General features: G+C 34.7%; 1 protein-coding gene across 5 annotated transcripts; it reads right to left on the minus strand.

Annotated features, from left to right (window-relative positions):
- Positions 1-779: 779 nt before the first annotated feature.
- Positions 780-23750, minus strand: LOC110459081 (proteoglycan 4-like). Of its 5 annotated transcripts, XM_021511165.1 has the most exons (10): positions 23535-23750; positions 20846-21034; positions 19774-19869; positions 19011-19037; positions 13910-14125; positions 11295-11651; positions 10736-10750; positions 9013-9499; positions 5929-5975; positions 780-5536 (listed from the first exon to the last, which is right to left on the minus strand). In XM_021511165.1, the coding sequence occupies exons 1-8, from the start codon at positions 23577-23579 to the stop codon at positions 9023-9025; spliced, it is 1422 nt and encodes a 473-aa protein (XP_021366840.1). In that variant the 5' UTR covers positions 23580-23750; the 3' UTR covers positions 780-5536; positions 5929-5975; positions 9013-9022. The 5 variants fall into 5 exon arrangements, with proteins under 5 accessions (XP_021366840.1, XP_021366842.1, XP_021366841.1 ...); XM_021511167.1 differs by lacking the exon at positions 13910-14125; XM_021511166.1 differs by lacking the exon at positions 10736-10750.
- Between the last annotated feature and the right edge of the window lie 5 nt (positions 23751-23755).

The following is a 23755-nucleotide window of genomic DNA, read 5'->3' on the forward strand; positions in this document are numbered from 1 at the left end:
ACTTTAAACAACTCCTTTGAAAAGTCAACTTATCTCTAGAACTGTCGACAGCACTGGAATATTCAAATACTTTCTAGAACTATCTGCAGCATTATGAATAGTTTACTACTCTCTAGAGCTGTTGACTTCACTATGGATAAGTCAACTACTTATCAGCAGCATTTTGGAAGAGTCAACAACTCTTGTAGATCACCGACTGCTCTCAAGAATCCTCGATAACCTTTAAATATCAACTACGGTCTACAACTATTGAAAAATCTGCTGATTAATCAATAATTACTAGAGTTTTATATTCAATTGTTTAAACACTTACTCATTTTCCTGTACAATTATGAGTGCAAGTAACATGACCAGTTTGTCTAAGGATGTCGAGGAGATGTTTTGTTCAAACCTCACGAAAAAAAATCCTTTGTGTTAACCCTCGTTAGATAAGGGTTTAAAGTTTGTATTTTGGTCTGTTTGGACTAAGTTCTGCAGCTGGGGTCAAAACGTCATGTTATTATGTGCCTTACTGAGTAAAGTATCATGCATTACATTTTTGTGACCTTGTCCTCTGTGACCTCAGTCAAGCTTTTGCATTAAGGTCACTTATATATACCAGGTCCTGCAGCCAAGGCCACACAACTTAACATGCTTATGAACAGCATGCAACATGACATTTTTGTAATTTTGACCTTTGACCTTTACCTTTGTGATAGGTCATTAGTCACATTCACTACACCAATTTACGGAAAAATAAAATTCAACATTTCGTAAAAATAATAAAAACAACACCAATATTGGTACATTAATGTTTAATACAATACACACTGGTTGGCATGTTTCAATTTGATAAAATAATAAGTATACATTGTCATTGTGACTTTCAGAACTTAATAAAAAAAACCTCAAAATTAAAGTCTCGGAGAAATATGTCAAAAGACTAGAAATTTTCATTTCAGTTGTGAGCATGTCATAAGTTTTTATCAAGATGGTAAGCTGACTATAAGCTAAACTTTACACGACACTTTTAATAGCAATCTCTTGATGTCTGTGATTTGGTGGATAAGTATCAGTCAGGTTGCAGTATCGTAAATAAATCACAATTGTGTTCAACTAAATATTGCTGGAGACTGAAATGAAAAAATTCCCAATATTTACCGATATTATATGCGAACCATTGACTGCCATGCCTATCTTTCCCTCAGCTCTAGCAGACGGTACTTTCACACCTAAAGGGTTGAAAACTAAGCAAGCAGCGAAGAGACAGCAGTGATGATACTCCACTTGTTTGACCCTGAACTCCGATACTAATATCTTATTTTTGCAGGTACATGTATTAAATAAATGTGATGATGGCCACAGGTGAAGGTCTGTTTGGAAATTATTTTCAATATTGGAGAGATAATTAATATAAGCCAAGAGTACATGGATAAACAGGCAAGATCTTGCACAAGGGCAAAGAGAGTTTTTTCTAGACTTGTGACAAAAAATCTGAAGAGGCATCGAGGGTACATAGGTCGGAAGGGTACATAGATTGAAAGATTTATAACCGAGACAGCATGTCTGATCCATCTTTAAATGATGGTCTGGGACTATTCACAATGTCAATGGTATTCATATCAATTGATTTTTAAGGCTTATTCTTGTTAAAAATTCTAATGCATATTCCTGCCAGGAATGTCTCATCAGTAATAGATTGTCTTGATACTTCCGACTATGACTTCTAACAAAATATGTTCCTCTTCTCAGCAAGCCTGGATTCTTACCACAAAAGTTATTGCCCAAGATTTCATTACAATCAAAAAAGAAACTTTGATTTAGAAAATTATCAAATTGTAAGTTCACAAGGAATGATAAATCTTCTGCAATTCAAACATAGCACTAATGACAACTAGTATTTCATTTTAAAAGTTGCAGAATTTAGAAAATACAAAATGAAATTACCCAACAAAGCTTCTTCATTATATGCCGTCTGAACCACGAAATACAACGTAAATGGTCAGAATACATTTAGTCACGAAATAGTTGTACTTAAATGGTTCTTGGTCTAAATAGCACGGAATTACATCAGCTAAATCCATGGTTTTATAAATAATTTCTGAAGTACCCTCATCTGTTAGTAAAAAAATGGTGATTACATTATTCCAAACAACAGTTTGGCAGGTAGAATCTGCTATGTACATTTACACTATCGCATTTGTGCAAAAAAAACTAAAAGCATGTAAATATACTAACTTGTAAACCATTATCCTAGAAAATAGCACCTAGTGTTTTTGAGTGATGGCCTGAGGTAAGTCTACTTAAGCAGTTCTACTTCTATATCTCATCTGGGTGGGAAGTACTCCAAAATATCTACTGCTTTGTACAGAGACTACATTAAAATCCCAACTAATGTGTTTCAGTCTAGAAAACTACACACTACATCACAAAACCTCAAGTTAACATTCTGTACATTTTACTGCACAATTACTTTTTTTTTTTAATATTATTTTAATCATTGCATGATGTTTGGTTTGTTAGTGTTTTACGTCCTATTAACAGCTATGGTCATTTTAATCATTACATGATAACCAAATCTAAGATTGGCTGATCATATAACAAACATCTATGCCAGGAGCTCATTTAAAACAAATAGTTTCCCAGAAACTTTAGACTAAGGTTTTACGTGGAGTCAGGTTCCTCTACCGTTAGATGCGACAGCCTAGCAGACAGGTAAATGTTAAATCAAGTCTGATGGCCTAGCAGACAGGTTAATGTTAATTCAGGTCTAGAAAGGTTTTGACAAGACCGCTAGGTCAGATCCTATTTACTAAACCAACAACATTGGTCCTACTAGTCAAACTTAGGAACATGATAAACAAAAGTGGGTATGAGCTTTGAGGCTTCCAGGATAATGCGATTCAAAAACACAAAAAATACAGCATTATTGAAAATGGATGAGAAGGGGTATTGCACTGATGGGTTTACCTCAACTTACAAGGACAAAAACATGCAGCAGTTATGGTGAACAAAAATATCAAAACATCAATCAAAGTCCTATTGGACATGGTTTTTATGGAGCTGATTTCGCCAGTATAATATGGTTTTATGTCCAATTGGAGTACACAAAACCAACAAAAAACATGATCTTTGTTTTTCAGGAGAGCTTCGTTAACTAAGTAAACCAGTTTTTACTGGTTGTTACTTATAAGGGAAGTAACTCTAATGGTGAAAAAAAAAAAAGATACGTCTTTACGTGACTTTGATTTCAATATGGCAGAAGTTAATGATATGCAAATCTAGCTTATGAATATGTATAAAGCAGTGTGAAGATGGCATACCCGTTGTAATAGGATGATAATACTGGGAGTTAACTGAGCGTACTATAGAAATCTGACATGACAGCCCTATCCTGTCAACACTGTACATGACTAGCACAATATCACCCGATGGTGTTTGATTCAATGGTTTACCATTTCAAAAACAATGCATATCCACAGCATGTAATCACTATATAGATGTTTACACAGACTACATAGCTCTATACATAATCAGGAGATTTGTTGACATTGATTATATATTTTACTACATGCTCATGAAGTCAGTCATTGACCACAGTTTTGTTTTAAAATAGATATCTGGCAAGGTTTAAATCATATAAGAAAGAAATACGCATAATCGTTTATTTTTCTCTTAATTATTCATTAGAGTTGTTGAAATTGTACATTATAAAGCTTGATATCAATATCAATTTATATTAATCATGAAAACAAATTTAACATGATCTTTGTGCTTTATTCTGGGCCACACACTTAACAATACGGTATTTGAGGAAATAAGCAGGACATGACATAAGCACCATGGAACAAATAACAAGCTTAACCCCTTCACCCCTATGTAACGTCAGTAAACTCTTCCATGCATTGATTCGGATGAGTCCATTATGGTCTACAGTGGCGAAAGGGTTAATTAGGAAAGCTCAATAAATGAACATTTTATCGACCAGTCACATAATGAGATTATATAAATTCTAATCTTGCTACAATGCTCACAATACTTCACACCCCAGAAATACTTAACATCATTTAAAATAACACATGGAATGAAGAGAATCAACTAACCCAAGGGTACACAAAATAAGGGTCAACAAAACAAGTCATAAATAAATAAAGAAGGTTCATGTCATGTAAGATACAAAAAGCTGTACATGGGTACATACTATGTACTAAACTAGTTACTATAGTTTAACATAGATCAAATATATAACCGAAAAATTAACGTTCATAAGTACAAATTAAATATTGCAAAAAGACAAGTAATTTATGCTTGGCAGGAGAGCTCCTTTAATTGAGATTTAATTGAGATTTAATTGAGATTTTTATCCATTCTATTGATGGTGGTACATTGTAGTCGATTGTAAATACTAAAACTAAAGTAAGTGTTACTCATACTGAAATAATGTTTTGTCAAGTTCTTCTGATGACCATTATCATATATATTTCCTCGTTTCTAAGACATACTTCTGTGTCATTTGACTCCTGAACATAATACCATAAGCAAGTCTAGAAATTAATCAAGTATAGTAATGAATCAAAATAATTCAATTAAAAGCATAATTTGAGGTTAAAAATGAAAGTACCGTCTCCTTACTTCACCTACACCTTATTGTTAAAGGGAGATAATCAACGTGTACTGCACCCCTTGGCAAATTAAATCACTTCAATTAAGCGCTTGAACTTCTTTTGAGCAAAAATATACATATATATAATTTCAGACTACAAACACTGACATGAAAATGATTTACAATATTTCTTTTCCTCTCAGACAATTTTATGGGTAAAAAGAACAAAATAACATACATCAACCCCTAACAGAAATCATTTGGTGGCAAAATAATGCTCAATAAACAATCCGAGTGCATTCAACTATGGCTAATCTCTTAAACGTGTTCTGTCACTTACAGCGTCAAGTAAACAAACTTGTAAATTAATAAAAATACATGTACACATAATTATCATAGCTTGTGGTACATAGTATGCAAATATATATATATATATACCTAATGGTAAAAAGATTGGTTAGGTCAAGCAAGTACTTATGTCAGCACTCAATAGTTGTACAATATTGTTATAACTAGACAGAGAATGCAAAAGACTTATTTCTTTAAACTCTTGAAGATGAACACAACATGTGTTTGGTGTAATATGGCCTTTGAACAATCCCTAATGACAATCTTCAACTATTCGCTTGAATAGATTAGAACATTACGCTGAACATCATGATCAATGGGAATAGATTTAAAATACAGCTGCAAAAATTCTGCAAAATTGCCTACCAGCCATATATCACTGGTTCCAGCACGGAGAACTAATGAGTATATGGACCTAAAACATGCTTGGTAAGCAGCTTATTTTTAGCGTTATTCTGGTTTGCTTTCCATAGTGCAGCCATTTTGTCCATTTGCAGCCAATAGGTCTGAATTTCACATTTCTACGAATTCTACGTGTCCATCTCTGGTCAGGATTGCGAAATATGGAGATGCGGAAAGGCGTGGGAATCTGTAGGCCATTCACATCTGTAATGAAATAGATAAACCAAAAAGTTACCTAATATTTCACAACAGTTCAGCCCTATAGAAGATTTATACATGCACAGGCTTCGACAACCCATTAGTCTACATGTTTATACAATAAAACTTGTTGAAATGAAATACATGTACAATGATGCCGAAATTAATTGAAAGGATATATAAAGAATTTGGATAATGTGTTGTATTTAGCATTGTAAAATTAGACATATGCTGTATTTAGCTGAGTATACAAGCCTAACAGCACTATTAAGTCATTCAACCCTCAAATTTCATAATCAACCATTCCAACCTCTGAATTGGAAGAGTTCAAATTTGTCTTCGGGGTAAATGAGTTAAACATGTGGAATAGCTGTCCTTGTGTTTCTCTGGATACATACCAACACATCTACTCCTGAACTTGCTGCTGCTCTTCATCGGATTTGTTCTGAAAAACACAAAAAACATAAAATGTTACAACAAAACTGCTGAACTGATGATGCCACATCATGGAAGCCATTGGTAGTACCGGTACTTTGATTACCAGGAATGATTTTATTACTTCTCAATTTTCTTCATAAACTTTTATTGAAATACTTACCAATAGAAACTTTTGCTGCTTTTTTTTATTATTATTCACAACAATTTTGCTTTTTAATTTAACCACAACAGAAAAATATATGAAAATTTACACACAAAATAAAATGATTTAGCAGATTTTTTAACATATAGGATGAAATGATTTGTGTGCACCCATAACCTGTAGATTATATTATATACAGGGGTAAGATATTTGTGGTCATGGCCATGACAGAAGTGGAGTGCATTCCATATCCCTGTGTCAATATACATACAATGGATGTTTCAAAACAGTTACCACATAGAAGCAGCAATACATGAAATGTGAGGTAAACTGTTTCACTCGTGATCAGCTTCAAACAATCTGCAGAAAAATAACCAGGTAAACAACGAATAGAAAATAAATTCTGGAGCTTTCAGTAAATAGAACTTCTCGACTAAGTTCATTCAACATGGAACCGAAACAGTTACTGACAATCAAATGTTGATCCAGACAACATGGTGAATATTATTGTTTAACCCTTCCACCACTGTAGACCATAATGGACTCATCCAGATCAATACATGGTAGAGTCTACTATAGTTAAATAGGGGTGAAAGGGTTAAAAAAAAACTGTCTACATTCAGAAATGAAGAACAGCTATTCACAAACATCTGTGAAGAATCTAAGCCGAGTACACCTACCCAGATACTTCAGTTTCTAAATCAAAGTGTAGCAGGTATACAATGGCAAGTATACATGTATTAACAAATATAGCTTCAGCATTATTTCTACTTCTACTTCTAAATGGTACTGACCAACTTCAACAATTTGAAGATAAAATGTCAGACGAGGAGTGAAACATGGAAAGAGATTGTTTTTAAAAGATACGAGATGGTCTAATTTGCGTTTGAAAGGTAAATTCTAGCTCTACAATGCAAAAGTTCTGGTGAAATCAAAAACAGAAATCCAGCAGTCAGAATTCTGGTAAACCATAGAGTAACCAAGGGACATCCTCGATTTCCGGGGGTTTCGATCACCTAGGCTCTCTACCGAGATCGTAACCCTGGAAATCAAGGATGCCAAGGGATTGATCCAGTGTATGTTTCATACACAGCTACAATAAGCACATGTACCGCAATTCTGAAAAAGAGTTAGCTGTATATATAAACAGACACACTTATTCAAATATGACCTATTTTTGGGGTGAAAAGTAGGTCATATTGAGACAAATATAGTCCACTTTGAGTACAAGTTACTTAATAAAAGCAACATGTCATTTACAGCAATATAAATAATTATTTACAGAAAGTGTACAATGCAGCATAGAATACCATGATTTACTCCAAAAGCTGTAAAAGGAAAGACAGATTATTTAAAAGTCAAACTATAAAATGTGAATTTCTATAGAAATGTAGTAACCTATACAGTCATGATGCATGATCACAATTCACAGATCTCTAGCTGAATTCAAGCCTTCACAGATCTACACGAAATCTGAGACACATGTACAGTTTTTGGCGAGATCAACAACACTTGTTATTAGCTAATCTCATTCACAAACAATCAACACATCAACAAGGCGACTTCAATGTTATTTAAAGTGTTTTATTTTTCATACTTAACACACACAATACACCGATACATGTGAACCTCCTCACTCCATCAGCCTCGCTTCCGGGCAAGTAGAGATTTTCTTTTTCTAATGACGCATGAATTACGAAAACAGCTACTGGCTGTATTCACATTTGTTTTTCAATAAAAATATCAGGATTAAAGAGGTTCAATTGTATTTATGTAACCTTAATGATAACTGTATTTGTAACCGAGACTGTTAGTACACACACACAATTATATAGCAGGCACATGTTCACGTCACTCGTATTCGGTACATGTTAGTACACACTAGTACATGTACAGTAACAGGGTGTTACATTCTCGATGCATAGTGTCACATTGTCTCTAAAAATATCTAAATCATGTACTTCGGTAGGAAAAGCCCTAAGATTACTGATAAACAGGGATAAATAGAACCTATCCTGTGACTTTGATATACCCTGGTAACTTCCTTAACCTGACTTGTATGGTAATCAAGGAACATGGGAATTTCAATAAGAAATCAGGATATCCCTTAACTCAAATTCTTGACATTTTAAATAACATTTTTTTCCAGCACTTAAATTTCCCAGCAGCATCGTTAAATTAAATCATAAATAAACTTTAAGAAGCATTTTTGAAACTGGGACTAATAGTAGTTTTTCGAGACTTTGGCAACATTTTTATTTGTTTGTTAACTATGCTATTATTTACTCATCTTCCTCATCACCCTTCATGCGTCCAATAAAACTACATTATCTTATCACCTTTTGCACAAAAACATTTGAAAAAAGAAAGATGGTAGGTGATTTGTCAAGGGAGAAGAGAATTAATTTTTAGGAAATTTGAAAAGGGAATCTTGAAATGTGCTAGCAGTAAGCTAGAGGCCAATGAAACAATATATCAAGGTTTTACTGTACAGGGTAAATATTTAACGAGTATCAATAACTACATGCTAATTAGTAATTAGGTGACCACTGCTTTAACCAAATTGGGTGGGTCCATCACTAAGTTGTTAAACATCTACTGTCAATACATAATTTAAACATATCACATTCTCAACAGACCTTACAGAAATGATGGAGTAATCAGACATGTGACAAAGTTAGCTCACCAGGTATTGTTGGATGTTGTATATGCATACACACACACACAAAATCGTAGCTAGACAAGAGGTACAAAGAAAATCAACTACTTGTAAGTCCTTGAGGGTACATGCTGACTGTTAATTATATCACACAAATGTTGGTACTTGTTAGATGCAGAACTTCAAGGCAAAACTTGCCGGATGCAGAACTCCACGACCAAACCGTCTGGATGTCCTATATACCTTGATTTATCTAGTCGTCTTGGTTTCGCCTCCTCCTTCTGCGCCTTTCAGCTGCCGACTCTCCACTGGTGTCCTCAGCCTCACGCTCCTCCCTCCGACGTCTTCTCCTTTCCCCAGCATCTTCTTCCACCTCCTCTCCAGCTGCAGCAGCTCTAGCGGCCCTTTCTGCTGCTCGCCTCTTCCTCTTTGCCTCCAAGGAATTGTCCTCAGGTTCCCAATCTACCACAGGTTCTGGGGTAGGCACTTTAGGAGGAGGCGTAGGCTCTTTTGGAGGTGGTGTTGGCTCTTTAGGAGGTGGCGTTGGTTCTTTCGGGGGTGGCGTTGGCTCTTTAGGAGGTGGCGTAGGCTCTTTAGGAGGTGGCGTAGGCTCTTTAGGAGGGGGCGTTGGCTCTTTCGGAGGTGGCGTTGGCTCTTTGGGCGGTGGTGTTGGTTCTTTCGGAGGCGGCGTTGGTTCTTTCGCAGGTTCTGGGGTAGCCTCTTTCACAACCTTTTAGTTCATAAAAACATTAATCTAAAGCTGTACGATGTGTATAACAGTGCAGTGATGCATTTTACAAGATCTAGTGCTGTACAAAAAGTAAGGTTTCGTAGTCGTATTAGAATTTATTTAACCTTCACTCTAATCTGTAATCAAAAGGATCAAAAGTATTCAACAAAATTGTCAAATGAAAGTAATCATTTAATGAACAATGAAAAATCATGCATTGAATAAAAATATTAATTCAGAGAAATACAGATATGTTTCAAAGTAAACAAATTGGTAATGCAAGTACATGTAATACATGTGTAAGAAAATTTAAAGGAATTATGTTAATTGCAAATCAAAAACTAAATATATTTAGTCAAACAAATCCTGTAAATAAAAGCTAATGTAGCGCAGCATGAATTTCTTTTCTTGATTGAAAGCATGTTCCATTAGCAGCTAGTTTTAAGCCATCAAATGAAAACCACTCTTTTAAAATCAGACAAATCATTTCTTAAGTTTAAATATTGTTTATGATAGAAACTGTTACAAGTAGCTAGGGATACACTACATTTATGTTTTCTTATTCTCCAATACCTTTAACCCTTTCAACCCTATGTAACTTTAGTAGACTCTACCATGCATTGATCTGGATGAGTCCATTATGGTCTACAGTTGTGAAAGGGTTAAGATAGCAATCATGTCGGGGTGTAGGATATCTCTATCATGTCTCTATCATGTATTCTTGGCAGAAGGTCATCATTTTGACATCACAATTCCTTTTTCACATCATTTTAAAGGAAGATATCGGAGAAAATTAAAAGAGTCTAAATACAGGTGTGTGGGTGATAGGAAGTTTAGAAAATTTTGAGCTGAATTAAACCTGAGCAAGCTTTGGTTCAGATCCTAATTTCTACAATCTCCATATATCCTCACACACTTATGAAGTAAATATGTACACAGATACAGTGAAGTTATTTATACTGGAGTGGAAAGTTAGATCATTGTAAGTGGGGAAGAAATAATGATTTATTTATTCTTTCAGAAGAAAATAATATAGAGTTGAAATGAAAAAGTAGAAAATATGAGAACTAATTTGCTAAACGTAGGATATAGCTTATGATTCAACTTTGATTAATGAACAAAGAAGCTGCCGCTAATAGGCCTTGCTGTGCACTACTACAACTCGGTATTAGTCAAGTTACTGATGAGGGAATACAATGAAAGAAACACTATAACTGGCCAACTTTCAAGACTTACTTTTTCTTCTGGTTCCTAGATTGACAAGAAAGTACAAGAATATATTCATGTTCACAAGATAGGATGCAGTAAAACAACTTGGGACATACTTTGGCATCACAAAACATTCACTCATGCATGCAGGACAGTGTTTGGTTTGGACAAGGAGAAAATTACCTCTTATAATTAATTACATATTTCTTTTTTTTATTGATCTTTAATTAAAAACTTCTTCAGCTACATGAATCAGTCACTAATAATATGCTTGATGTAAAACATCTATCCATCGCAGGGATGTGATGGGGCCTTTCATTCAGATTGTTTTGACATGTTAATGGCCAGAAGCCGTAGAGTTGTATTTTAAATGACATATAACAAACATGAATATATTGTAAGACTCATAAACAACAAGTACATCATACTTATAAATGACGCTAACTAAGTGCTGACTGGCTGACAAAACAACGATAGCCATTGTTAGTCTTCACTAGCCAAACTACCTTACATTCACCCAGCAGAGGCGGTTAGTTTTAACTTGAGCAAAATGTAATACATATATATAGCAGGCAGGTGTAAATACCTCGTCTGACTTAGCTGTGCTATCCTCTGCGTCCTTTTTATCATTGTCATTTTCCACATCTTCTTCCTTCTTATCAGTCTCATCAGACGTTTCTACATTTACTTTATCATCTGATTTATCGTCTCCACCAGCTTTACCATTCTCTTGTTCAGACACTTGCTCAGTATCTCGTTCAGTATCTGGTTCCGTATCTGGTTCACATACTTGTTCGGTAGGTTTGTCATCAGACTCCTCAGCTTTACTGTTTTCTTTTATTGTTTCCTCTGATGTTTTTTTATCATCGACGTTCTCATCTATTTTTTCTTTATCTTCTACAGTATCTGCGTCTGTTTTATCCTTCTCCTCAGAGTTTTTTTCCTGTATTTTCAAAAGCAATAATAACGATGTACAACTAACTCTTATGTCTGTCAAGTATACCTCTGATTCATCTTGTAATCTCAATTTTCCTGTTTTTATTGACCTAACTCTGCTGACCTGTTGATTTCAAATTTAAAAAGAGATGGTCAGGTAACTGGTCAGAGACATGGATAGATAGGTCCTGCATTCATATGGACAACTGGAAAACAGGAGTGTAACAGCTATAGGTAAAACTCAAATCTTACATACAGCTAAAATACAAGTACAAAATGTTTACAATAAAGTTTCCTGACTGTGAAGTCACTAAAGATTGATTTCTCCCCTGACTAGCCAGTATTCTGGACAGTATCAGACTCCATATGGCCCTCTGACATAACAGTGCATAATGATCAATGAACATCTGTATCTGTATCTGATGGAATAGGAATGTTAGCATGGTAATTACCGTAAGTATCATTATCCGATATATCAAAATATATATTGCATCATAATCCAGTCCTTTAGTTCAGCATAGAACTGTTCATAATTAATGGTGAAAATGGATGAATTTGTATAAATACCAAAATAATGAAATACATTAATTGCATTTGACATCATGGTAAAAGATCAAAGTTGCAACTTTTCAAAGAGAAGCTATTAAAATATAACTGTTAAAATAAGACCCTAAATGAAGATTATCTTTAATCATTAAAAGCATTTCTTCTCAGACTTCAACATTCTTCTATATGATAGTTAATAAGCTAATATTGTTGTTCTATAGACACGCTAGATACCAGCAGTGACACAAGTGAACACAGATTAGTTACCAAGTACATTCCTTTTCACTATATATGTATATGTACATGTCAAGTTATTTCAACTAGTTCCTCACACGGCAATTAGCAAAACCTCCATAAATGGCTAAAATGCAGCTCAATTATGTTACTTAATTTTATGTATGAATCTTTTGCACTAGAATTTTGTAGAATATATCGTGCAAAGAACACATTTAGTATTCACACTTGTACTACATAAAGCATTCACCTACATTTCAATAACTCGGGTACGTATATGCCAAACTTTTAAATACACAGCCTTTCAATGGCTATTTAGCTACGGATAAATGATCATGACGGGCTACATTAATTTTGAGGTATGTCCATATCTTTGCCCTATTTCTCTACTAAAGGACTTCCATGTTTATACGACCTTATTGTCACACATGACATAACTTGACTTTCCTCACGGCTTTGTCAGATACTCTACCGAACATCAATATCTCCCTCGGATTTTATGATATTTATGTTGTTTGACTTTTTGAAGTACTTAGTAGAACCATAATTAAATATTACATTAAAAGATTTGAGGAAAAAAAGTGTTTAATTCTGGTTAACTTCACTTATTTATAATCCTACTTTCTAACAATGTAGCCATTGTCCATGAGTGAAAACTGCTCAATCCTGAAATTTTATCACAGTTCACTGAGCTGTTTAAAGGAGAAAAGCTACATCCGTAACATCGACACCATAACACTTATACTATCAGCAATGTCTGCCCATGTTGTAAAGAATGCTTAGAAAGGTGTTCAACGCCTGTCACAATCGTTTTAAATTTCCAATCCACCTCCAGTCAAGACAGCAGATGTTCGTTACTTCCTATAAAATCAATATACCTGGTAGGTATTTCAGTATTCACACTTAGATAGAAAAGTAAGGCTCATTTTATGCTTAATGTTATAACAATAAGTGATATTATCATAATTTTTTGAGCACTGTGAATAAACTGTTTACTTCCTAGTTATACACAGAAACATACATACAGTAGTTTCTTTTATCAAAATCTGAAACTCTTTGTTGTAATGTAAGCTAACTGTAATTTCAATGTAAGATCTTCACTTCATGCACTACTGAGTTTGTATGATGAGGATAAAATAACTAGTAAAGGTAAAAGAAACATGGAGGGTTAAACCAAAACGTTCATGCCAAGTCACTTTTGTATTTCACTATTTTTGATCATGTTGTCACTCATCAACTGCACACATGAAATTAAGGTAGGTTCGGATCACACACTCCGAGCCTTCTGGGAAGGAATTGTCACCTCTTCATGATCAGGGCATTAATTGGGTCAGATATCGTTACAAGTCATTATAAGATATCAGGTGAAGGTCGAAGGGGAGATCACTCCATGCACAACAGATTGTTTCTGTATTGGTCACACATGTTAACGGTGGGAGTTTTAGGTGTTTCACCACATGCTGCCTTCAGGCCACACTATGTCACCTCCTCCTCTGCTGGTTTGGCTTCATCACTCTTCTCCTCAGTAACGGCCTCGTCTTTGGCTTCTGAACTCTCGTCGGCCTTGACCTCTGAACTTTCCTCTGAGGCCTCAGATGGTTTCTCTCCATCGGTCTCTTCAGATTTTTCCCCGTCCTCAGTCTTTGCAGCCTCCTCCTCATTTTTAGCAACATCCTCTATTAAGGGAGTTTTTTCTGTTTCCTATAACAACACAATGTCTGTTTACCTTCCCTACTGATAAACTGATGAATCGGTTCATACCTGTAATCTACCATTTATTCTCTATGACCCTATAAATAACCTCTTTTTTGCACAGATGGTACAACCATTGTGTTCAAACTCGTCTACTTGGGTACGTACCTGCAGTGTTCTGTTAACACACAATGTTATGTAACTTTTGTTGCAATTATAAAAACTGATTTGACTAATGAATATATACATATACAGAATTATTATCCTTTGACATATACTCAAAGTTCATTCAGAACACTCAGAAAATATTGTACCATTAATGTATGTCATACATACAATAAAGACATACAATAAAGAAACCAACCTATCCTGAGCTTGTTGCGATTGAATATTGCCTTTAGTTTCCCGTTCCTCAATCGCCCTGCATACCCCTGGGTATCCAAGCAAGGGATAATGGAACCTACAGAACCTAGATCAGAAGTACGGCGTTGGCTCTATACCCGATGATTTGTACCATTAATTATACGAAGTATTGGTTTCTAGTTATGTCAATTAATAACAGAACAGTATTAAACTAAACAATAAAACATACGGCATTTAATAGTGATGAGCAATTGGTTTAAAATCATAATTGATAATCGGTTTGGAATCGGAAGAAGTAAACCGATTGATGATCGATTGCATAATCGGTTTATAATTTTTTGGGACTGAATACCCAAATAAAGTGAGAACTCTACTACATCAACAGACCGAGTGGTTCACTATGCATTAGGTTTGGTTCTTATATAATGAATGGATATATATCAAGCCTCTTTAATGCATTTTTATCAATCATATATTATATAATGTAAATGGTAAAATATATGACTTTCAAAGCATACTTTACATGGAAGACATTTAAAAAATTTGATTTCGCTGAAGAACCGATTATATCGATTATGGAATTTGTAATCAATAATCGGAATCGGAAAGGGCAAACTGATTGATTTTTGTTTATAATCAATCATCAGCCCATCACTAGAATTTAACCAGCAGTATAGCTATACAGCAATATACTTCTGTCCAATTATCTAATTTATCCTTGACTAGGAACAATGTGTCTTTGCACATACATGTCCACTGTACAATCTGACATTATCCCTAACACATGCACTTTGTACACATCCCAGACCAGTGTTTATCTGTTATACTTGTTACAGACTCAATAAGAGTACATAAAACAATAGGACTTAGATACACAGTGGTGATAAGGCTCTGTGTAATATTGGGTTGAACAACATGTGTTACTATGAGTGTGTGTAATAAGTTGTGGGTGGCAACGTGTGGGAGAAATTAGCGTGTAAGCCACTGATCTATAATTAGCCTGCACATAAACATCATAGGCCAACCCTAACTGTTTCTCTGTTGAATAAGAATATTTCTTTGGTGGTTTATACATGTATAGATACTGTATGTTATATGTTATAACAAACAAACAGATCAGTTCTGTTGTATCTCCTTTACCAACAATAGCCAACACAAATCAAACACATATCTATCCATAGTACTGCCAACAATCTAAAAAGTATATTGATTTTGCCAAAACTTTTATAGCTTCAATCAGGAATATTAATGATGACAGCTGATTTCGATCAATTTTGAACATAACTGTAACCTGGGCTTAAACACCTTTTCAGAAAAAGTGCTTTATACTAAAAGAATGAGGACATAACATCAACACTAACATTTACTTATATCTAGCCTCGTACACCATGCTAACACAGCCAGCCATCCAGTGTACCCCACACACACACACACACACACACACAAATGCACACACTGCCATACTAGTAGTACAGGGATCATACCAGTGCAGGGTCTTTAGTAGCAAACATTTTTTTTACAACATGTCTGGCCTCATACATTTCCCTGGGGCTGTCAGCCAACTAGTGTAGCCCAACTTTGACACTACTTGTACAGGGATTATAACGAACAGTGGCAGTGTAATGTTAAATAAGATATTGAACAAATACAAATCACACCCCTCCCAGCCATCCCCCACCCCCGCCCCCCACCCCCTCACTCCGTGGCATACTGTTATATAATTAATATAGAACATTGCTACAGAGAATATGATCACCAGGAGATCAAAGTAAACATTGACCAAGTATTTCACTTGAACAGTAAATTGTGTTATAGGAGAATAAATTAGTGTTATCAATATATTGCGGAGTCTGCACAAACCCAAGTTCTTGGTTGCAATATTGAGTGTAACACAGCTACAGAACATGCATGTATGTGGATAGTGCATCTGTGTATGTGGTGGTTTAGGGAGGAGATGGGGAGGGGGGTGCTGGACAGGGCCAAGTGGTACCGTACTAGGTTCCCTGGAGATTATAAAGATAAAGAAATGCACACATACTGTATGTACATCATACATCAATATATGGTAGATCAATCACATCTCCTTAAGAAATACCAGGTCTTTGCTTTATTTCCAGACACACCAAATAATTTAACACTTAGAGAAAAACACATGCATCAATCATATTCATAACAGTAAATTTGTCTGCTCTTGTAGAATATCTTTCACAAACAGATTGCTCAGTATGAAAAGCTACTAAAATTGTAGGTTCACTCAACAGCTGATTTAGTTTATAGAATTTATTGTCCATCTAGATCTGTTTCCAATTTCCAACCAATCATGTTAAATTGAAAAAGGAAACCTGACAATTTGAAATGAATTATGTTAAGAAGACTATAACAGGCAGAGTGTTTATTTCCACTTCTGACGTCTGCTTCAGTAGCATCAATATGGTACAAAATTGAATATATACATTATTGGTGGAACTTTGAATTTGTATCAATAAAGATTTTAAAAGGCATACAATTTGAAACCTCTAACTTCTTGGAGGAAAATTAAGATGTGTTGGTGATGCTTAAGCCTGCATGTACGCTAACCTTCATATTATAACAAAATCAATGCTTTCTCCAGTAAGAGTGTTGATATATATCTTGGTGATATATGTATATATGTAAACATACTGTAAAGATGGAAATTTTCACATTGTGTCCCATAAAACTAATTGTATTGTGAAAATTTTTCATGTTGGCAATAGTTCTAAAAATCTAGATATTCTGTTTATCTAAAATCTATCACTGTTACAGTGACTGACAGTGATCAGTAAACAGGATTACGCTGCAATCAGAATCTCTTCCATGAAAACACCAATATAATTATACATATATACATGAGTATATGACTTAAAATTAATCAGTCAGTAATCATGTCTGAAAAATCAATGACACTGAAATGGAGGTATAAATAAAACCCTTTCAACATATGCTATATTTATGTACCAGTTACACATATAATAAGTAAAATAATTATAGTATGTACCACAAAAAAACCTGGCATATTCCAAAACACACAATGTTAGTTCAGCATGCCCAGATACAAATGTAATTCAGGCCTCATGTAAAATTACATCACTTGTAAGTGTTTCAGATATATATATATATATATCAATGTCGTTGTTGTCCATTGTCCCATGTCGTTGTTGTCCATTGTCCCGTGTCATTGTTGTCCATTGTCCCATGTCATTGTTTTATTTTTTACAAGATGATTATAGTTACTATGACATGCTTTTTGTATTCATTTTAAACTCATATCTTTACACTTTCTCTATTATGTCAATCAAAAGGAAGGAGACATTTTGATAGGCATTTGTTCAAAGGAATCTAAATACAGAACTTATTCACCCCTGAAATTTCATAATGAACTCTTCCAACCTTTGAATTGGAAGAGTTCAAATGGGTCTTCAGGGATGAATGAGTTAACTAATAAGTTAATTTGCGATTACATTGAAAATGTTTTATTAATTTTAGGTATTTTCATCTGATTTTTAAAAGGTGATGATAGACATCTTTATCTAAGGATCTATAAAAAGATAACAAAACGGTTTCAAACCTTACTTTAATTTGAGTCTCTTCATGATCGATGTCAAAGCTAGACACAACTAGATAAAGTACAGGGCATTTACTTATTCGTCAGGTTTTCAATATGAAAACTGACAAATCTTGTATGATGTTACCAGGTGCTTTTTACAGACCATTTCTTTCTGTACATGTCCATTTAACTTTAGGTTGATGAAATAAGACTGTTGTACACAGGTTATTACAATACCAGGTCGTGTCTAAGTTAATCACATTTGTATGTGTATGGACTCTACACAATGCATCACAGTATATAGTTGAGCTGTACTGTATGTTTTTGACCTGTCATCACTGAAACAAATGTATTCAGTTCAATGATACAAAGATGACAACAACATCAGCGATAGGTCACCACCTTCTGTGAGCAGAGCAATACTTCCTTCGAAAATATATCTAAAGTATGTTAAAAATCATTGTTAGGACAGGTATTGCATTTGTGTTCATATTACAGTATTTACCATGCTCTACACAGCATGTGTCGCTGTAATACTCGGCCTTAATGTAAAGCAAGGATACAGTTTATTACTATACTGACATGTTAGTAGTAATTTCATTGTGTCATTAAATGCAAGTTATCACTGACTAAGTATGCATCACTGTTAGATAAACAACGTTACATTTATCTAGTCACTTGTATGTTGTCTTACATCAACCTTCTATGACGTCATATGTCAGTATGCATGATACCACCGGTTGTGAAATACCTATCCTAAAATTCTGTAGCCATGGTAATATAAAATGTCAGTGTAAAATAAAAACAAGTCTTGAGATATAACAAATCCAAACCAGTGAATTCAATAGGACATGTTTGAAAACTTTATAAAAACTTGTCAGAACATTGTCATGACAACCCATGTCAGGATAACGTCATGCCCATATGACAACCCATGTCAGAACAATGTCATGCCCATGCTTTTACCTCATCCTTCTTTTCCTCTTCATCATCCTAATATGTAACATGGACAGAATTTCAATTAATTGAACACACTGCCAAAGTCTACTCCAAACTTGACCAATGGTCGATTGCAGACATCATAAAGCATTTTAGGAATGCGTCTTCCACATCAAAAACAATGGCTAATGTGTTGGTTAATTTACAGAGATATCCAGAACAGAAATTAAAATTGTATTGATAAATTTTGCACCGAGCGTACATGCTTGTTGTTCTGAAACGCCACAACGTAATATCAAATGGTGCCAGATTTTTGTAAGATGCTTTGAGAGTTTGATTATCGTCCATATTCAACTGTCATTTGGAGTCGTGAATTGTTTTCTGATTGGGAGGCCTAATTTTTATACTATCCGTTACAACTAAACATCATTATTTTGATAAACACAAAGGCTGATGTTCATTTATTGTTGGATACTAAATTAAAGTGGAAATGGAAAGATTTGTCAAAAAGAGCAAATTTTCAAGAAAGAAAAACTATGTTCACTTTGAACACTCATGATTAATTTAAGGTTGCATACAATAACACACAACTTATAGTTCCCCAACAGAGCAGGAATCCTCGTGTGTTTGCTTAAGTAAAAACTGAAAAAGATGCATGTTACATAGTCAATGTAATGTCATTACAAAATACTCAGTACACATCATAATTAACAAAGTAAAATCAAGAAATGATGGAGTATTTCCCACAATATATGTAATATTTATCAGGACAGGGGTGTGTACAACGTACCGAGAGAGTGACCGTAGCCTGCGACACTTGTGTATCCAGCTTCAGCATGGCCATTAAGCAGTTGCCTTCTATTGCATCTTCAAAATCTAAATAGTCCTGTAAACAAACAACGACATCTTAGAACCACACACTGTGTATATATATAACAAGAGACCCAGAGGGCCTGTATTGCTCACCTGGATAATGAAGTAACCATGGGAACATATTGTCATTAAATATAATACTACAACTATTTCCAACTTTGTAACAATTGTTAACAGCTTATTGAGTGTGGTTATCCAACACTGCACAAAATAAAAACTTGCTCAAAAACATTTAACAAAGTCTAATTCAGCTGTTTTGGGCTTTTGACCCCCAGAATATGAAAACATCTTACACTCCGTATAAATGCCTCAACTTTAATTAGCCAATAGCTTATTGGGTGTGGCATTATAACATTGCACAAAAAGACTTGCTAAAAAACTTAAGTGAAACTGAAATGGGACGCTGATACTGGGGTGACTACATTATAGCACCACCACCACCACCACCACCACCACCACCACCATTCAGAAATTCTTCCAATAGGCACGTGACATTGAACTTATATCTTCATATATCTAAAAAGTAATCCCGAGCAATGACTTTTTATAAGAAAGCACTATGCATGAAGATTGAGTGTTATCGGCTCACATGAACTTGTTGGGCTATCTAAGTTATCCATAGTAATTATAAGTGACCCTGACCTTTGACTGTTGGGTTATATAATTATAAGTTATCCATAGTACTGTTGGGCTATATAAGTTATCCATAGTAATTATAAGTGACCCTGACCTTTGACTGTTGGGACTCTTTCAGTGAGAAACTATTGAATGAAGTTTTGAGTAGATTTGGCCTATAGCTACAGAAACATAAGACTGGTTTTATTGGCTAGAATGAATGTAATAAGTAGCTACATGTAGCTATAGATTTTAGTGGTTGCCTTCCAATTACATGTACATGCATGCATAAAGTAGAATTCTGAAACCGTTTTCAAAAGTGTGAAATATAACTATATCCTCTCAAACATTCTAGGTTTGTGTGCATTGCTTACCCCACAGTAAGTGTCGTCGTTGAATAGCTGAGGAGGGAGGGGGTGAGTGGATGTCCGACTCTTTGCATTTGCCCTCATGAATTTCCGATTTTCCTCTGTATCTTCATCTGTGGAACTGATGTCGATCATCTCAAGGTCAAGCTTGAAGGATGTGAGCACCATCTTGATGCGTTCCTGTTTCTTTTGAAGCTGAAAGAAAAAAAGATCAATAAAATCAGTCTTATCCCAACTTGCTGGAAAAAAAAGACATTCCCATTTATGGCATATTAAATCAAAATTATATATAACAAAGTTTGTACAAGTATTGTAATAATGTGTAACTGTTCGTCGAACACTCAATAAATAACAGGTGGAGATCTTCAGTGACATTTCACAGGCCCCTATAGCTATTTGGAATGGAGGTAGAAAAATCAAGGAGATCATTTAACCACAGGATGCAGATTTTAGTTTATGTAATATAAGCTTAAGTCGGTCTTAAATGAGGGAGTTTCAAGGGAGATTGGTAAATTTTGGTCAAAATGAGGGAGTCTCCCCAGTCCCTCTTAAGGATGAAGGGTTGACAGCTATCAAAGTGACCTATATACCTATAGTATAGAAGATATGTATTCCCTGGACAAACTCTTCGGACACATGGATGGATCCGGAGCACAAACCTATACCCCCCCCCTCCAAGAAACCAGTTGGGGACTAGCTAATAAGTATCTATTGCAGTTGCATATATTATAACCACATCATTTTCAAATACACGGTAATACCTCTTTACATTAAAGTGACAGTACGATGAAGTGCATTTTTTTTATTAACCACTTTTTTTCAAATATATACTAGTAAGTGAGTTTCAGTCATCATTTTGACAATTATTTCCTTATGCAGACAATCTGACAGAAGAGATCATTTTTCATTTTATTTTAAAATATTTCCTGTCTAAAATTGACAACAGGAAGATTCTGAAGTAGAACATAGTTGCATTGAATACGTTTTAACAAAAACTGCATGTTTACATCCATGTATGAAAAATGTGTGGATATATATATAAGCTCTAAGACAAGAAGACATTACAAGAGTTTTCCAAACCTATAGTGTGAACAAAAGATTTCCACAAAAGCGTCTATTTACGTCAACACGTTGCATTATTCATTGGTCCAAGTATCACGAGACAAAAAGGTTTTCCAAAAAATATGTTTATAAGTAACATGTCATCACTACAATATACTTAAATCTGAAGGTTTTAAATTGTCATGATCGAGAGTACTGCAAAATATGAATACATGTATACATTTTACTTGTTATAGTTTCATTACATATAACATGTATACATGTTACATATATCCGTGTAAAATAACCCAGAGTAATTTTTCGCCTTACCCTATGGTCGACATCATGTTCTGTCACTTGACAAACCTACCTACATGTGAAAACAGATGACAAAAATCTACCCTGTTGTAATAATAGTTCCTTAGTAAAGGTATTCGATGTTTATTGTTGTTACTTTTATCGGCGCAGTGGCAGACATAAATAAACAAGCTTTCTATCCATGTATGGTAAGTATATATGTGGACATTCTCTGATATAAAAGGAAACATTAAATAAAGTGTGCACAATTTTTTCAAAGAGACCCTATGGAGGACATTCAGACATTTTCCGCTATATCAAAAATGTTTAACAGGAGAGTCAGTAGTTTCGGACAAATATCTTTTATTCATCATTCAGGTACTGGAGCACTGGCTAATCTGGCAATATAATGACTACACAAACAAGCCATTACTGGTCATATTTATACGTCGATGAAATTGAGAACAAAAGCAGATGAGTAGGTGAAATTAAAGATTATTGACAAGTTACAGATCTAGAATTTCACTGTCAGAAATACCATTGTTGGATTTTTTCTTATCAACATGTATTCCTCATAAGTAAAAACCTACATGTATATAGCATGTGTATATTCATGATCAATATGTCGCCAATGTGTTCCTAAAGATGCAGATTCGGGCCTCATGAGTGATATTTCTTAGTAGGAATGCTAACCTGCAGTGGCAGTTGTTCATTAGCCTAGAGAGAGTCAAGTATTTTGGTGTTTTGGTACAGAAATCATCAATATTCTGTCTAACCATCAGATACAGGATAAAGGGATGCTAGTACCAGAAAAAGTAACAATGGAAATCAAGTCATCTGCAATTGAGTTATTATATATTTAGTTACAGCGACTCACCAGTTTGTTTATCAATTTTTTATGTTCACGAGGAAATTGCGACCACAATTGTTTGTTTACATTTGTCCCTATATTTATCCATATTTGCCTGTGTTCCAGTACCTGTCATTGCCAGTATGCACGATGGTATATCCTTATTTTTTATGTTAAATTTACTACAGCGTGTTGTAGGATTAAATTCATCACCAAGAATACAATGCAATTAAAGTTTCATTTTAATAATCACTTGTATATATGTATGATACAGCGATTGTGAATATATCAAACTGAAAGTTGAGCCATGATCCGAAGTATCATGTTTCATGATTTGTCAGCAGTTCTTAAGTGGAAGAAACGCATGCGTGATTAAACAAGTTGGTTAATAAACATAAATGAATCGAACTGAACAATTAATCAATTCAGTAAATGTTTATGCATAACCTTAAATTAGTGGGTGTGGCATTCTTGAACTGTCAAAAAGTGTAAACAAAGATTCCTTACTGAAGTAGTTGACGGCACTGACGTGTAGAAGAACTTTAGCACCATCTTGCAATGAAATTGTTGCAAACTTGAATCAAAAGGTAATCCTTAAAGGTGCAAATTTGCAGAGATGCAAAAATAAGTTGAGGATGCCGCTGATTTAGGATGGATGTAGGCTGCTTATATTCCCCTTCCGGGTTTCAAGTTCTACACATGAAGTAACTACGTATTTCTACTTCCGG

The sequence above is a fragment of the Mizuhopecten yessoensis genome, unplaced genomic scaffold, assembly GCF_002113885.1.
Source record: "Mizuhopecten yessoensis strain PY_sf001 unplaced genomic scaffold, ASM211388v2 scaffold9963, whole genome shotgun sequence".
Classification (NCBI taxonomy): domain Eukaryota; kingdom Metazoa; phylum Mollusca; class Bivalvia; order Pectinida; family Pectinidae; genus Mizuhopecten; species Mizuhopecten yessoensis.

Bases quoted from the DNA above. Each gene is read 5' to 3' on its own strand.
- LOC110459081 (XM_021511165.1), bottom strand. From the start codon at position 23,579: ATGGTGCTAAAGTTCTTCTACACGTCAGTGCCGTCAACTACTTCA. The intron at 19,038-19,773 runs GTACGTTGTACA...GTTACATATTAG, and splicing joins AGGCTACGGTCACTCTCTCG to GATGATGAAGAGGAAAAGAA. The intron at 14,126-19,010 runs GTAAAAGCATGG...GTGTTGTTATAG, and splicing joins AAGAGGAAAAGAAGGATGAG to GAAACAGAAAAAACTCCCTT.